Here is a 13039-nt window from a genome sequence, read left to right as displayed (position 1 = left end):
CACAACTCCAGTCATGGATCTCTACCTAGCTGGTCATAGCCACAACATGGATTCAATTACAGCAGTCTGGGGTTCTGGACATCATTGGCCCGGATGTATGTCGAGCACCGATTGTGACATGCCACGGTATTCTCTGGATACTATTCATTTGCTTATTTCGTATGCATCTGCTGGTATAATGGCTGATTCGCTGGCAGGTTTTGGTTGAACTGGGTACACCAAGAAGCTAATGCTGTGGAGACGCGTTGCACAGCTTGCGACAGCTTACCAGTAAGATCTTTAGTCCTTGTCACCTATAGAGCCCATGCAGCCGATATCAAGCGCATTCTTTCTACCCAGGCCCGCCAGCGTAGCGACTTGGGCGCCATGCTCGACCAGGAATTTCAACTCGCCTGGCCATAGGATGAATTCGATCTTTGGGACAAGGTGAAGGATTCTGGCAGATATAGCATTCTTCTTCGGCTCATACGTCTCCAATACAATTTCCACATCACCTGCTACGAGCGTGGCTTGCCTTAAAAGCTGGTACCTGCGAGCTAGCCGTGACTAGAGCTGAGGTGCAGCCTCCTCGGTGGAGATCCCAATCGCACAACTACTGACGCTTGACTCATCTCTTTTCGGCCGCGTGGAAAGGCTTTCACAAAGGAGCCGTAGAGAGCTTCGGTCTCGAGCGCAGATGGGGAGGGAATCTCACTGCTTCTTCAATCGCCGTTCGACTGGGACAACATCGTTGGATTATTACAAACGATGTCGGCTTCCTAGATGTCGATGGGAAGGCCATGCGCGACCCTACTTCATCATGATCTAATACTACTGAGGCTCGTCTTGCCGTTGACCTCGCAATGATCCTCTTCATCTACAACGCGCAGAGTGTCAGGATCAAGGAGCAGCTAGCGAGCCGGTACTCTGATGCTCAACACAAGCCTAGGGCTTACAAGTCTTTTAAGTACATGGCTCAGTACGTGTACAAGGGCCCGGACCGTTCTACACTATAATTCAGAGCGGGAGACGAGTTCTAACAGTCTCTGGAGAGCCGCTATATCGGCCCGACTGAGGCAGTTACACGGCCTCTCCGTTTCCGTGTCCACGAGGAGTATCCGATCTTAGCAGCCCCATCGGAGGAGAATGGCCAAGTAAATAGCAGCCAGAACGAACCAACCCAACTGTGGGTTCAGCTGAAGAGCATTTCGATAAACAACGACACGCGTTGATTGAGCGGCTTGCCAGAATCATCGGCAAAATTACTCGAACTTCAGTGGCATGGGCGTGTCTCTGGTTTACCCACCTTGAAATGCTTCGGCTCAGACTAGCCCATTCCATTCAGAATGAAGCTATTCGCCGCGTCTTTAAAAGTATGCTCGGGTACCAGGATGTATTAGGCATGCTGACAGACTATAGCACTATGGCCTTACTGACGTCAACTCGAAGCCTACGATACCAGTGTTCGGAATGCCAGGTCATTCCCCAAGAGATGTTAACTCGTCAGCAAGACGGACATGCTATGCCGGCGGTGGGACGGGTACAAGGTAGTCATACCTATATGATATGTGCGGTTCGCCTTGTAAGCCAAACGCAATATGCCAGTCGTGAAACGCGATGCAGAAACGAGATCTTCGTCTCAATACGGCTGAAATCTACACCCATCGTGATGAGGAACACGATTGCGGCCCAGAAGGCCATCGAGAGAAAAGGTCATCAATATCGGGACTTTCCAGTTGATGCATCGTCCAGAGTGCAAATGCAGCGACAGGGGCATGTGCTTGGAAGGTATTTCATAACCGTATCACTTACATCTATGCATGATGATGACCTTCTGGAGAGCATATGGAAAAGCAAAGGTCGCTACAGATGAGAAAGCATTTACAAAGGCCAAATCTGATTCTGATTCCCGACTTTACTGGCCTCTCCGTCGAAGCCGACGATAGCGCGACGAAAATGTCTTTTATCAAGTCAAGTTTGGTGTCTCAGAGAAGACACTTAAGCCAGTTGACAGTGGTAGTCATGGGAACGCTCACATAGGCTTGATCAACGCGCATACTCAGGTTTGGTTGAAGCTCAGTACTTAGGATGCCGGTTGTCGACCAAGATGGTTGTGCATTCACTAATCCAAGACAAGCTACGCATTACGAAAGGGTAATCCAATTACTGGAACGATTCAGGCATGATACACACGCACGGTAAACAAAAGCCCGTCACGTTTGCTACGCTTCGCAAGGCCTCCGCGAGCCGCTCAATTCCAGGATCTCCGTCTCCTCTATTGGGAACAGACAAACCCATATGTGGCTGCAAAAGCGGACACTAATGGCAAGAAGGAATTGGGCAGAAGTGCAACAAGTGGATGTGGTTTGTATTTAGGTACTGTTTCTGGCAGGATTAGACGGTCTGTCCATTTGCTCATCGGTGCAAACCTACTGTCGTCTGAGCGCAGTGTCTAGGGATTTCAGGATCTTAACCAAGCTTTTTGGCAACCTCGTCGTGTCAGAAAGCAATATGAAACCTAATTCGACACTTGAGGTCTTGCTCATGACAACGTCCAATATATGGCGTTGCGCACCCATTACGATGACCCGGTTTATTGCTTCAAATATCCCATATCTTTGCTTGGGAATGATTGGAAGGATTTGCCATGGAAGCAGCAAAGCTGCCTCGACATCAATCTAAGGCAAAGAGAGTGCATTTGTTCCGCAAAAGGGAATCTGTATTCGACATGGTTGGAGACACCCTCCGGAGCTGCTGCACGTCCTCACAGCCTACCATGGCCGTTTCCAATGAAAAGTTTTCGATGCTCGTCCATCGGTTCTAATCTCTGCACTAGCAGGCGAAGGGCATCAATGCCACAACCCATGAGCCTGACCGACAGTGCGGGCAAACTCCAATTACAGTATTGTCTCCTAGCTAGAAGTCTCTGCAACCACCGGTAGACTCAATAGTGCAGCTTGTGGGAATGCTGGAGAGGCCATCCTCCGGACGCAAGGCTACTGTACCTATTGCTATTTCGACACCCAGAGGAAATCGCCATTTTTCAGACGGTAAGGCAAATTTTAATTTCTTTCAAACGTAATTCTGTCCAATACACATCGTCGTCGGAGCCTGCGTCGCTTGGACCGGGGACAGCGCTGTCTTGCACGGCTTCTTTGTCCGCTTTCCTTGCTTCCTTCTTGCCCTTCCTTCCTCCGCCGCGCTCGAGTCCGTCTGCGGTTGCTTTCTGGCTTCGGTACTTCGTTTCTCTCCGTTCTTTCCTCCCCTTCCGGCAGTTTTGCCCGTTTCCTCGGCTTGCCGCCTCGTTCCTTATTACTCTTTGAGGTCCTAGGTGCTGACGTCTCGCAAGTTGTAGAAGCTCCTGCCTTCCGCCGTCTTACCAGGCTTCATGCTTGCTCGCTCGGCTTGAATCTGATATGTTACTACACGAACTGAGCACCAATGAGGACAGCCCTCTACACTAATTCCACGATTTTCGAGCACAAGTGACCGTGCAGACATTTAAATCATCATCGGACCGCGATTCGCTTATAACCCCTCCCGACAATCCACCGCACAACTGGGTTACTACCGCTTTCTCAGGGGCAGGGACATCTTGCACCTTCGCCGAGCGAGTATCCTCTTTGAGTTGCCGGATATTGCCAGAGAGACACTACAAGACAGATCGAAAGCAGACTGGCTCCTACGAATTGATTACGTGCGGTATTTCATCGTTGCTTGAGCAAGGGGGCTCCCTGCTCATACGGCTGCACACAGAAGAAGCAAGTTCCGAACCGCTGTACCAATCGCAGACTTCAACCGGGCCAGGTACGGTACTTTCTATCTTTTTCCAGTATCTTGCAAAGTTTATTATCACTATATGGTATGGATGTAGATACATCCGCTGTAATCAATGGCTTTCAGGAGGCCCGGCGCCACTTTCAGCGATACGGCTCTGATCCAGCGATTGACTTTACTTATCTGGAGCAAGTAATCCTGTCGCTCGGATATTACTAGTAATACCCTAGTTGCAACTCCTACTGAATGCGAGTTTTTAGATGCAGTTACATCGAGAGTAAGCATGGAGCTTTTGGGCGTACGCCCTTGAGTCACGCCGGGTCTCCCGCTCTGCGCTTGTTCTCGCTAAACAGCCGTTTCCTGTGCAGTAGGAGTGGGTGCTACACCCGGACATTGAGGACGTGGTTGTTAACTCCGCTTGAAATGCTGTCGGTACCTTATTCCTGCTACATTTAATATACACCACACCAATCAGCCTCGGGTGGATGGTTGGATTGTGTTACGTCCGACACTTGCAAGGATACAACCCAAGCCGTGGATGCGCGCTGCAGATCTGGAGCTGTTGCTGCAGCCTCCTGCCGGGAGACAATTGACGGCTGGATAATATTGATATCCAGGCGATAATCAACACGTATGGAGAGTCGTGCGAGGAACGCCTCCGCGGAATCCTGGAGCGCCTCATGGCCAGAAGCACACTGGTCTCGTCCATTTCAATCAGATTGGTCGAGTGTGGACAGAATACTTGTTGGTATGTCTCCTCTTTATGACTTTTCTCCTAGTTTGCCGGCTTTGGTAGCTGATAGTTTGATTATTCTAGCTTGATGAATCACTGTTCCAATTTCTTCTGTTGCTTTTTCTTGTGTCGCTCAAAAAACTGGCATGCACACGTATGGATACTATGGCTGAGGCAAAAGGCCAGCCCGCATCGGAACGTCGATCTTCAGGCCATCTGTGGTGTGTATGAAAATGCCCGCGCTCGGCAGAAGCCGGCCCTGCTTCTTTTGGTGAGTAGGCACGGCGTCATTTGTCCCCTGTCGCGTGTTCGGACGGTATTTCGAAGTCTTCATTCGAATATTGTCGATATCGACTAATCTCTGGCGGGATATGCGCCAACGAAGAAGACTTGTTGCGGGCCTTTCAGTCTCAACGACAGACGATTATACAGTTAGAGAACGCTTTCAGAAGTGTTGCTCAGATGTTCGGTCTTCCGGATCCATATGCGGCAAGCGGTGGTGGGAGCCTGGAGGCCCTCCTCCCTCTGTTCTTCCCTCCCTTTCTCTCTCTCCTTTGCTTCTTATGAATAGCATCGACCAGAGAGCCTTTGGATATGTCTGTTCTCACGGACTCGTCGCTGCTGACCGAGATTCTCAACGTCGTTTTCTTGGGTTTATGATCTACGTCCTCCCGGAGCTTTGCGATGCGAAGCAACCTTTTGGCGGAATGGAAGATCCTCTACGATTGAGCTCCAGCGTCGCTGGAGAATTGAGGTTATTTACACACACTGCACTGGCGGAGGTGTATTCACTATGCAGGCTCGCGTGCTCGAGCGGATCGAAGTCAAGGCAGAAAAACACTCTGTACTAAGAACCATGCCACACTGGCATGGGAGGATATCCACCTCTCGAAGGAGCTCACGTGAAACAATTTGGTCTCAGTTGTGCTATTCTGACGCGACAAAATGAGCAAGGATCGTTATACTGTGCTTCTAGTCTTTAATCCTGCGATACAATGAATGGGAAGGCATTGAGGCGGAAGAGGAGATGGATAGTGAGCTACTGGACAACAATGGGTTTTCCTCACGACTTCCCAATGAATCCAACGAGAAGTAGTCGATCGAGTGCTTTATCTAGGACCGGATAATATCGAAGCTTGACAGACCATGTTTCGATACCGCTTTGTGGGTATTCTTAGATATACCTGGACTCCAGCACGACAGACCCCAGAAGGCAATGTAGCGAACGGCAGCCCATCGGCAAGCGGATATAGGCTATCTTGGCTAACACTTTGGAAGAAAAGCTCCCCCATGTGATTAACAAGATCGAACAGGCAATCCTCCCAGTGGCTCGTGCAATATCCGGTGGTCCGAAACCGACTCGAAAAGAAGTGCTTCTCTCCCAGCATCTCTTATCGACTGACTCGACACCATTGACCGTGGCTTGCACAAAGAGACACCAAAAGCAATGAGCTACCGAAGGACAGCATGCGGGTAGGCCATGCCGATATGAACCATCTACTCAAGTATAAGCAAATGATATATTGTACGTGCTGATTGAACCTTTTCCACCTTCAGTTTATGCAATCAATATGCATTTGCATATCCCACACCCTATACCCAGGAAGCCTGTTTTCCTGTCTCTATCCTTCTTCTTCTTCTCTTACATATGCCAGCCCTGTGTTATTCTATCTCCTCTCTCACTATTACCCCGCATATGTCTTGTATATGCAATGATATTTTCCTTTATTATCTCCACCCTCCCAGTACATACCCAGCAGATGCTAACTGTATTTTTTCCTAGATCGTCTCATCCGATCACACTCCTCTTGCTCTACGTTGTGCCTATACTCCACGTACACCCTACATATAGCGCCGAAATGTCGGCCACGGCCCATATGTAGGGCCGATCCCAAACAACAACTCAAGATGGCAGCCTCACTCCACGCGCGCCCTAAGAGTGTCAGCCGAGAATAATTCCGGTATAAGCATATCCGAATCACATGCACAGCATATGCTAACCTCTATAGGTGCCATGTGAAAGTCGCGAATAGAAACGTTACGTGCAGGCACTACTGCCTGACCAAACCAGAGGACATCGCAAATGTCAACCATGAAGAAGTGCCTTCTTCATCACAACCCTCGGTCTCCCTGCAATCTGTCGGCGTTCCTGGTGATCCGGCCACGTGATCCAAAGGCCTTCACCTCGTGTGTGCACGCGGATAACCCAGCTAGTTCCAACCATCCAGAACTACTAAGGGATCAAATAATCTCTCGAATCGCGGACACAATCTTTAAGCACGAAGGAGTGGGAGCCCGACACCTGTCGCCCTTTAGTTGCTCAGTCCTTCGGTGGTTTGGAAGGGGTGTTTTGAATAAGGGTTGTTTGAATGGCAGATGATATATTAAACCTAGATTAAAACACGCCTGAACTGTAACACTGGTGCTGATTAGAGGTAGTAGCAACTCATCACGATCATTATGCGATCGGGCTCTTTAGATACAGTTTCGTTGATAATAAGAGTCGCATGTATGAAAAGCACGTGACCCCACGCAACTACTATGACCTTCCTAAATAGGCAATTCTGAAACTATCCCCCCTTCCATCGAACATCGCTTTCAGAATCATCAATGCAACAAAGCTACCTCTGCCCAGAGTCCGGCCGATGCATTTCTCGCCCGAGACGCGATAACGTTATTGTCCCCAACGCTGGACGCTCACCAAGAAACAACACCCGATCATCACGGGAGATTGCGCCATCGGACCACGGCTTTCGTGATCGCCCGCCAACAGCAGCATCACTGGCTTACCCAGGCATGTGCGCGCAGGCACGCCATCCTCTCCACTCTTTGCAAGTGCGCGGAAGTTCAATGATCATCGCGTGCAGGAACGAATTCTGGAACCATGGCTGGACCGATGCGCCGATGCGCCGAGGCGTCGAGGGGTAGCGGGGTTGCAGGGTAAGTATATAATCCTTCCCCTGCTCATCCAACCCGCATTTCTGATCCTCGACTACAGCATATCAACCCAACCACATTGACATAGCCACTGTCCACCGAGACTATAAACGCAGCAATGGCTCTCACCCAACAACCCCCCACCACCATCCCGCTGGACATCTTCCCGGACGGCCTCAAAACCACCGGCCAACACCCCCCGCTCTACGAACACATCCACCCCTTCGACCGCTTCCCCAAGGAAATCACCGGCCCGACCGTCTGGAGACCCGAGGACTACCGCGAACACCCGGAGAAATGGACCCATCGGTTCACTGCCGCGGAGGTCGAGGAGCTCTCCACGACGGCGGACGCCTTTCTAGCGAATAAGATCCCGTTGACGGGTATCAGCAAGGTGAGCAGGCCCCTTCGGTACCTTCACCATCACCTCCTCCAGCTCCACCACCATCCCACTCCGAAGAAGAGATCCTAACCAAGCAACAGACGAACTTCCCCCTCCCCACCCTCTCCACGCGCCTGCACACCCTGCGCGAAGACCTGCTGAACGGCAAGGGCTTCATCCTCTTTAAGGGCCTCCCCGTGCACGCCTGGGGCAACCACAAATCCGCCGTCGCGTACATGGGCCTAGGCACCTACCTGGGGTATTTCGTGAGCCAGAACAGCCGCGGCCACGTTCTGGGTCACGTCAAGGATCTGGGTGAGGATCCGACGCAGATCGACTCGGTGCGCATCTATCGCACGAATGCGCGGTAAGCCCTGCCTGCCAGTCTTCCCCTCTAACCTAACCCAACCCACCCGACCAACCCAGCCGCAGCCCCAAGCCCGAGAATTAGTACTGACCGTTGACCGGGGTGTGGGGGGGGGTGCAGACAATTTTTCCACGCCGACGACTCCGACATCGTCGGCCTGCTGTGCATCCACCGCGCGCGCGAGGGCGGCGAATCCGACCTTGTCTCCTCGCACCACGTGTACAACACGCTCGCCGCGGAGCGGCCGGACGTGCTGAAGACGCTGACCGAGCCGATCTGGTACTTCGACCGGAAGGGGGAGACGAGCCAGGGCGAGGAGGAGTGGATCCGCACGAGTGTGGTGTATCTGGAGCGGGAGGGGGAGCGGGAGGGCGATGCGCCGGCGAGGGTGTATACGAAGTGCGTCGTGACCCCTACCACCCTACAACCTTGCCCCCAGCACATCCCAACCCCACCCCAAAACCACAACACTAACAGACCCCCCAGATGGGACCCGTACTACGTCCGCTCGCTGACGCGCTTCTCCTCGACGGGCCTGATCCCGCCGCTCAGCGCCGCCCAAATCGAAGCCCTCGAGGTGCTCGAGGCCACCTGCAACCGGCTGGCGCTGCACATGATCCTCGAGGTCGGCGACATCCAGTTCCTGGCGAACTCGCACGTGCTGCACGCGCGCACGGCGTACGTGGACCACGCGCCGCCGACGCCGCGGCGGCACCTGATGCGGCTGTGGCTGGCGACGCCGGAGAGCGAAGGGGGCTGGCGCCTGCCGTTCTGGGATAGTAATGAGAAGAAGCGCGGGGGCATCCAGGTCGATGATCAGCCGCCGGTGGCGCCGTTGGATGCGGAGTAGATTGGATTCTTGCGGGACTTGGATTTGGGGGGGAGGGTCTTTTGTGGTGATTTGTGTTTTTTTTTTTTTTTTTTTTTCTTTGTGTGGTGTATGATTTAGCCGTGTCTTTTCTGTTGGGTGGAATGAAAATACCATGGTTTGTGTTAAGGTACTATGGGGATGGGATGGGATGGGGTTCGATCATAGTGTGAGTGTGTGAGTGTAATTAGGTGGTAGTCATAATTCGTACAGTACATTGCTTGTTGTACTTCCTCTCTCTTCCTCTCTTGATGCTAATGCTGATGCTGGAAAGGGGATACTGCCATCTGTGTTTCCGAGTTTCAGCTATCCTCAAGAGAACACATACAGCTCCAGTCTCCAGTCTCCAGCCATTCTACCCGCCCGCCTTGATCTTGTAATTCCCCCCACTCACAATCTCCACCTTGCCCTTGGCCACCATCCCCGCCAGAAACTCGCGCAGCTCCTCGTTGCTGAACGGAAACCCGCCGGGGACCGCGATCTTCAGCATCATCACGATCCGCTGCAGGGGCATGGCGCCCTGGTTCGTCAGCATCCCCACGATGAACTGCCAGTACAGGTTCATCTTCTCCATCGCGGCCGCTTCGGCCGATTCCTTGGCGGCGGCGGCCGCCGCTGCCGCTGCCGCCTCGGCCGCGTCTTCGAAGACCGGGGAGGTGCCGATGTTGGACGGGCGGCGGGGGTGGTGCGTCGTCGGGGTCGTCGGGGCGGTGTGGCTCGTGGGGGAGGTCGCGGTGGATTGGGCGGTCGGTGGGCCGTCATGCTCGCCAGCGGAGGAGGAAGGCAGGACTTCCAGGACGCGGAAGGTGTCGCGCGGATGTTCGTGGAGGATGCGTTTGCTCACCCAGAAGAGGCAGGCGGAGCGGACGAGAGTGGCGGGCATGTGGAGTTGGTGGGCGAGGTCGGGGATGGTTTTGGTGGTGTTGGTAGCGGAGGAGGAGTTGAACGCGTAGATGACCGTGGCTTGCCAGGTGGTGACTTCGTCGACGAAGACGCGGTCCTCCAGGTCGAGTTCCACGGTGACCTGGCCGAGGCCGTTGAGCCAGGTGAGTTTGCGGGATTGTTTGAGGGAGCCGAAGCCCTGCGCGTAGCGCTGCTGCAGGGAGGCGATGGGTTCGGGGACGCGGAACTCCGGCCCCGGGAGGTCGGGCCAGAAGAAATGCGACAGGATCTTGGCGTGGAGGTCGGGGTTCTCCGGTTGCTGCTGGCTCTCCGCTAGGCCTTGGTCGTTGCGGATGACGCCGTCGACGCGGCGCGAGTCGAAGATATCGCGGAGCATGACCTCGCACGCCTGCAGCGCGTTGTCACCAAAGCGGACTTTGAGTAATTCCAGCACGGACATCTCCTGGTCGAAGTCGGCACGTTTCCGCAAGAGACGCTCGCCGAGCATATTCTGCATCTCCTTGACGAACATCTCCTTCGAGTCGAAGAGGCTGATCAGACTGCCAATCACGTCCGACGTCCTGGATTTCCGGTAGTCTGGCGCCGCGTCCACCGGGTCTGGCATCCAGTTCATGTCATCCCAGTCGAGTTCGCCGCTGTCGGCTCGGAGGGAGTTCTGGTGCGCCTTGGTGAGCTCGGCGGAAAGTTCTACCAGCGTGTCCGGGTGGTGGACGGATGCGGTCTGGCCGTCCGCATCGGCAGGATCGGCCAGTAACCCGCCAACAATGACTTTGATGGTATCGTCTCGGTCACGGAGGTATCGACGGATGGGGCGGGCAATCCGATCGAGGAGAACGCCCTTGGGGTCAAGTAAATTAAAGGCTCGGATGATAGAAATATAGACCTGGAGAATCTCGATAGTGGATGCTCCCGGATGCAGCAGTCTTAAGTTCAAGGCTGCAATGAAGGACTGTGTCAGATGATATCGCGCGGCTGGGTAGGTCGTGAAGTGCCGGAGATCCTCGATCGCACCGCTGCTTGCAGGCCACTCCACGATCACATCGAAGAGCTCGCTCGTGCGTAACGCTCCCAGACGAGCGATGCCAATCTCTTGCCACTTCTCCACATCGCCCAGCGTCACATCGAAGTTGTCGATTTCCCTTTCACCGGATTCAGGCACATTGATGATTGACAGGACCTGCACAACTAGCTGCGCGAAGACGTTCTCAATCCACTGCCGCAAGTGCTGCGAAGCAAGCGACGGGCCCTCCCACTGGCCCGTATACGCTGTTCGCACGAACTCGGTCATCAAAGCATCCATGACGCTCGCGAACACCTTCTGTGCCTTGTCGCCGCCCATCCCCACGAGCTGCAGCCCATTGAATAGCATCAGCAGCCGCTCTCGCGCAGCCCTGACCTGGGAATCTTGTTCCGTTAACATCTGCATCCGGGCGGAGGGCGAGGGCTCGTCGCGCCAGTCCTGGTAGGACACGGAGCACTGCCGATCCACATCCATGTCATCCACATCATCCAGCCCGTCCGCAGCAGCCCTCTCCCGCAGGGCATCGATCCCCAGGATGACCAGCGCCTCCTTCATGACCTCGCGACTCAGCAACGCAGACGCCTGCGACCACGGCAGTGCGTAAGCCACCATCATATGAAACGACCGACACAGTTTCCCATACACACTCTCCTGCTCACCCCGATACAGCGCGGTCAGGATCTCCGCCAGCGGCTCGAAGTAGATCCCTCGAATGACTTGCAGACACACCACAATCCTCTGCAAGAGACCATCCTTCTCCGGCCCTTGGAGCGTCTGCATCGGTAAAAAAAAAGCGTCAGCAAGCAAGCACATTTACCCCCATTTTCCCACCGACCCAACAAACTCACCTCAACCAACCCACTTCTCACATTCCTCAAAAAGTGCCTCCGGATCTCAAACCCGTACCAATCCAGGATACTCTTCTGCAGCGCGTCCCTTTGCTGTCGCATCCTCCTCTGCCCGAGAAACGGCTCGAGTAAGCACGCGAACGCATCCAGGATCTCCTGGTCCGCCGTGCGATGGCGGTTCCACAGCCGCATGAAGTGGGACTGATCCATCTGTTCGCACCGGAGGAGCGTCGCGAAGCCCCGGTCGGGGACCGCGAGGAACTTCGTCGCGACGCGCCAGGCGCGGTCCCAGGTCGCCTGCTCGGGGCAGAGCTCGTCGTGGTCGTCATCGTCTGAGGTTGCGATCTCGGTTTGCTGGGAGGTGGTGGAGGTGCGGAAGGTGGGATTCTCGGGGCGCTGGGAATCGGGTTGGTGGGAGCGGTGGGAGGAGCGGGAGAAGAGGGGAGGGTTCGGACCGAGGGCGTGAGACTTCGCGGCCAGAGGGAAGTCGTCGAGCGAGGCTGGGGGGAGGACGGAGGAGAAGACGCGTTTGCGCCGGCTGGTGGTGGGTGTAGCTGTTGTTGGTGGCATTGTGGTGGGAGTGGAGCCCGGATAGTGAGGGATCAATCGAGGAGGGTCATAGTAGAGCTGGATGTGGCTTGTGGTCGCTGCGCGCCTTCATCGAGGCGGCATTGTAGTGTATGAAGTCCGGTGTCGTGGATGTTGTAGTGATTGAAGGAGTGCAGTTGCTGGAATTGACGGTGTTGATGGTTTGGAGGTGTCGGCTGAGTCAGCTGGCTTATCGATAAGGGATTTTCTAATGAGGAAATCCCCAAGCATGTCGGACTCAAGTTATAGTACAGCTAGCTGAGGTCCAATTAGAGCACAGAACTGTGTTACTTTAAAGTTAATGTATTCAGCTGGAGAGATAAATCCATGCTGCACCACACTGAAGCCTACAGCCTTACAATCAAAGCCGATCTTGTATTGCAAAGGTAGCTTTGCTTCCAAGTCACCGCAGCGTTAAAGAGAGATACACAGATATACAAGCCGGTGTGCAAATCGAACGCAGTCACTGTGTAAGATGAAGGATCAAAGGCACTAGCAAGTCACGCGGGGATTTATGGTCTGCTAGCTGATCCTGACTCTCGGACAATGGTATCTTGGAATATCGTCAGGTGGGGATCTCGTATTGGCTATGCAACATGGCAACATGGCCTGCAGCCGCTTTACTTTGGCTAAGAG

General features: G+C 54.0%; 2 protein-coding genes across 2 annotated transcripts; one reads left to right on the top strand and one right to left on the bottom strand.

The window, feature by feature from the left end:
* The first annotated feature begins 7306 nt into the window (after positions 1–7306).
* Positions 7307–9036, top strand: BO86DRAFT_385581 (TauD/TfdA family dioxygenase). Its single transcript, XM_025671136.1, has 5 exons — positions 7307–7429; positions 7488–7820; positions 7910–8175; positions 8296–8574; positions 8662–9036. Exons 2-5 carry the CDS (start codon positions 7545–7547, stop codon positions 9023–9025), a joined length of 1185 nt encoding a protein of 394 aa, XP_025531864.1. The 5' UTR covers positions 7307–7429; positions 7488–7544; the 3' UTR covers positions 9026–9036.
* A 344-nt stretch (positions 9037–9380) lies between these two features.
* On the bottom strand, positions 9381–12511 carry BO86DRAFT_330046 (anaphase promoting complex subunit 2). The gene is made up of 2 exons (XM_025668703.1): positions 11816–12511; positions 9381–11741 (listed from the first exon to the last, which is right to left on the bottom strand). Exons 1-2 carry the CDS (start codon positions 12383–12385, stop codon positions 9399–9401), a joined length of 2913 nt encoding a protein of 970 aa, XP_025531863.1. The 5' UTR covers positions 12386–12511; the 3' UTR covers positions 9381–9398.
* Between the last annotated feature and the right edge of the window lie 528 nt (positions 12512–13039).

Source organism: Aspergillus japonicus (assembly GCF_003184785.1).
Source record: "Aspergillus japonicus CBS 114.51 unplaced genomic scaffold BO86scaffold_4, whole genome shotgun sequence".
In the NCBI taxonomy this organism is placed as follows: Eukaryota; Fungi; Ascomycota; class Eurotiomycetes; order Eurotiales; family Aspergillaceae; genus Aspergillus; species Aspergillus japonicus.
The sequence above is the reverse complement of the archived record's forward strand: the minus strand, read 5'-3'. Positions and strand labels throughout refer to the sequence as shown.